Source organism: Formica exsecta, unplaced genomic scaffold (genome assembly GCF_003651465.1).
Source record: "Formica exsecta isolate Colony F162 unplaced genomic scaffold, ASM365146v1 scaffold352, whole genome shotgun sequence".
NCBI classification, from domain to species: domain Eukaryota; kingdom Metazoa; phylum Arthropoda; class Insecta; order Hymenoptera; family Formicidae; genus Formica; species Formica exsecta.
In genome coordinates, this window is record NW_021850773.1 from 1,013,047 (window position 1) to 1,017,284 (window position 4,238).

General features: G+C 37.1%; 1 protein-coding gene across 2 annotated transcripts in view; it reads right to left on the bottom strand.

The window, feature by feature from the left end:
• Window positions 1-6: 6 nt before the first annotated feature.
• Window positions 7-4,238, bottom strand: part of LOC115238610 (serine/threonine-protein kinase NLK) — a 46,081-nt gene continuing 41,849 nt past the window's right edge. For both annotated transcript variants that reach the window (XR_003884517.1, XM_029812582.1), the window contains one exon: window positions 7-2,958. Coding sequence is in view for 1 of the 2 variants with exons in the window: in XM_029812582.1 (XP_029668442.1) it covers window positions 2,904-2,958 (55 nt within the window). In the remaining variant the exon portion in view is untranslated. The remainder of the gene's footprint in view (window positions 2,959-4,238) is intronic.

A 4,238-nucleotide genomic window follows, 5' to 3' on the forward strand; every position in this document is an offset into this window, starting at 1 on the left:
CGACGCTCTCCATCCTCTCGTCATTCTCGAAATTAATTTTCATTGAGAGCGCAAACTTAACGATCCTTTGGAAGTTCTTTTCGGGATCCTTCAACTTTCGAATTTGTCTCGACTTCGCAGCCGATCGAGTCATTAATTTCGAAATTACTTCGAAGATAATTTGCACTTTTTCTAAATTCGCTAATGTGAATTTTTATTTCGAACATAAAGTTTTCGGAAGTAACGAGAATACTCAAAAGCTCTCCTGTCAACGACAATATATACACGTTTCTTTCATGAATTTATAATCTCAAAATCTTTCGCGTTTGCAACTCGCTGTCGCAATTTTCCCACTTTTCCTTGATCCCGCATTGTCGCGCGCATTTACCCGAACTTATACCTATTTTTCCTTCTTCTTCGTCTATTCTCCACTTCAAGAAGAATGCCTCAATCAGGGACTTACTAGTCTTTATTCCTAGCAAATGCTGGTCGAAATTAATTCGTTATCTTATTAATGCCGACACATTGGGGAGGAAAAGTGCCAATCGAATGCACGATCTAGCCACCCGTTATATATTATCGTTCGCCGCTATTCGTCTTGCTATACAATCCCTTTAACAGTTCCGGATTGTCATTACTTCATCGAGAAGGATCGATGACGATGAAGATTTCTTCGACTCGTCGATCTTCTCTCTTCTCTTTTCTCTCGGTTCCTCTTCGTAGCAGATCTGTCGCGGATTTTGAGAATTTCGCCGATGTCGCGATCAAGTATCAATGCTCGCAATGATCGATTAGTTCGCACGAGGCTTCGGTAAACGGTACACATCTCGTGTCGCGTTTTCCCGGAGGAAGAAACATTCTCGAGTTTCCGCCAGTCGGAAAGAGAATCGATCGCGCGACATCTTATTTCGACGAATATATCTCGTTCTTCGATATAAATCCTCGAATAATATATCGTCAGTGGCAATTAGATTTGAAGCGGGCTTCGCACATTCCGCCTGACCTTCAGACATACTCGCAATATCTTTGTAACGATGAAGGATCTCGCCAAGGATTGAATGTTCTTGCGCGATATCCTTAAGAGATATCTCATCGAGAACGACCGGATTTAGAGAATTGTCTACTCGCTCCTCAAGATATCCTCGTCGAGTAATATTCTGCCGAGGATTATTCGATTCGTAGAGCAATAATTGTATCATTATTAAGATGACGTCCTCGAGAGATATTCTTTCAAGAACAAATGTCTATTTGCAGCGACATGTTCTGTTGATTAAGAGTTATATTTTCACTCCTCGAGGCATCCTCGCGCAATCCCAATCAAGGACTATTCGATTCGGATCATTAATCTTGCTACTGCGACGACATCGTCGAGGCATGTCTCTTCGAGGACGATTCGATTCGCAGTATGACATTCTCAGAAATATTTTCTAACGTCAGAGGAGCCTCGATTATCAGGACGAGAAGGATCTTGCTTTCCTTTTCCCGGCACTTTCCTCCCACGCGTGCGCATATTCAATATAAATGCCAGCTGACCTCGCGCGCGACCTGTACACATGTGTAAAATCTAAGAAACAAAAAAGAACTGGCCCGTCTTTTGGACGCTCGTGTTTACTAAACGCTATTAACTATTACTCCCCCTCCACCTTTTCGCTTTTCTGCTCTCACGGTACTCATGATTCCGCTCGTCCAGAAATCCTCCCTATCTCCCGCTGCTCTTTCTCAGAATTAAAATTGGCTACTTCGTGTTTTAAATTGGCTAATATGTATATATATGTGTGTGTGTGTGTGTGTGTGTGTGTGTGTGTATGTGTGTGTATGTGTGTTACACGTGTCTCTCTCCCCTTGATATCATGTGTATACAACGTATATGTATAATATATTGCTATATATACATGCAGGATGCGGTAAAATGCGCAGAGAAACGACGAGATAATGTTTTTGTGGAATTTTAAATGAATTTTCTCTAAAAGAATGTTTGACGGATGTGGCGACTATTCTGTCTCTTTCTTTGTTCTTTCTTAATTATTTCTTAGTCCTTGACATTGATTATTAAAATTCTTGGAATTTTCTTTGAATTCCATGAGGATCGCTGAAATTCTACGAGGATATCGATAATTGATTATGATAATGATTATAATAATTGATTACGAATTTAATAAAAATTCTATAATCTGTCAAAAAAATTTCTATCGAGATAAATTGAATCTCATAATTCAAATACTGTTAAACAGAATATCGTCATGTACTTGTATTTCCATTTCATTGCTGAATAATAATTCAGTTAATTGTGTTCCAGAAAAAAAAACCGAAAAAAGATTTACATTGTTATTATTTAAATGTACGTCTAAAAAAAAAAAAAAAATAAAGTCTTTTTCTCGAAGTGTATTTCCCTAAGGAAAAATCGAAAGAATTTGCAACTGTCTTTCGAAGAATACAACCTCAGAATAGAAATGGAGAAAAATCAATTCTTTCCTCGTAGAATTCTTGCGAAAAAAATTGAGAATTTATTTATTTATTTAAAATACTTTCAAATTTTCGGAAGAAATTCCACTTCTAGGATAAAATAAAATAATTTCCAATTTTCTCAGAAAGAAATAAATAATGAAAATTCCAAATTTCTGCGTCAAAATTTCCCCGGCATTTTTCTACGCATCGCCATGCGATATCTCGCGCATGTATATGTATCGGCTAGTCGAAAATTGAGGCTACAATGTGCGGCAGTCTATTGTCTCTCTTGGCTCTTCTCTCCATAGTTTCCAGTCCCCCGTCTTCCTTCCTCCTCCTCGCCTTCTTCTTTCTTCTTGTTATCGACGACTTACTATCTTCCAGTCGAAAGATTGTCCTTTCTTCTCGGAGCGCGACGCGAAGTCGTCACCCTCGGGTCCAATAGTCTCTATCTTGGGGACAGGAACGGGGAAGACTTTTTATTCCCACTGGTGTGGAGAGGGTGGCAATTCCGAGGGATGAGCCACCGTGGAGCTGCAAGTCGTACGAACAGGTCATTAGAGAGGGGCGACGAAAGGCAAAGGAAAGCCGTGATGGCTGGGGGAAAGGAGGAAGAGGGGGGAGAGAACGTGCGATCCTCTTTTTGGTAACGCGAATCGACCACCCTGCATAATTGCTAACAGTATAATTTGTCGAGAGCCAAAACGTTCTCGATGAAAGCTCTTTCTCTTTTTTGTTTATCTTAATAATAACTTTGAAACTTATTAAATGAGAGTGATTCGATTACTAGAGGAGTTAGGGCGATCGATTGCGGGGCGAGTGAAGAAGGAGGATGAGTACAACTACGTGCGAATCGTCGAGCTAATTCTTTTGCGGCCGAAATTTAAACTAAATCGAATCGAAGTTCAACCTGAAAAAAGTTTAATTTTAAAATTGGGAAAATCTTTCAAATTATAAAAGAGAATCTTGAAAGTTTTATTTATATTATCTGGCACGAGTATATCGTGCTTGAAGTGATGAATATAATTAAATATATATTTATATTCAATTTAATTAATTATATTGAAGATTAAGAAATTACATCTCGTAATTAATTTGGAATAATTTAGAGTCTGATTTCGAATTAAATGTATTCGCTCGGCCATTCGCGTTTTCTAAACAAAGGCAAAGTACGAAATGCCACGAAAATAATTTACAACTACCATTTCGCACTTTGATTTATTATCGATCAACTAAATCATACGAACTGAAATCGTCAACGAGCAGTAGCATGGTATATATATATCTCTTCTTTTTTTTATTAAAATTTATTAAATAACACATGAATTTATCTATTTTTCTTTATAATAATTAGAAAACATAAAGAAAAGCGACACACACACACACGCACGCACGCATGCACGCACGCACGCACGCACGCACGCAGCACGCACGCAACGCATGCACACAAAATCATATATGAAACAAAAAGAAATTTATCTTTTAAATTTGTGTATCTTTCAATGCTAAAAAATCAGGGTTGACAAAATTCCACATTTTTTAAATTAAATCCATACCAGTGATAAAAACCAGTATTTCTCGGAAAAACCGGCAAAAACTGATCTTTTCTATTAATAAAAATGTTGGAATAAATAAAAAACCGTTTTATCAATATTCGTCAGTTTAAGTTTTATCCAAAATAAAATCGGTAATATATTAGGAATCATAGCAAATAATTTAGTTTTTTTATTAGAAGATATTGAATGGTAAACGCGTACTCGATCTCTAATGATCTCTAAAAGTTTTTAATTAAATTAAATTAATTTTTAATTAAT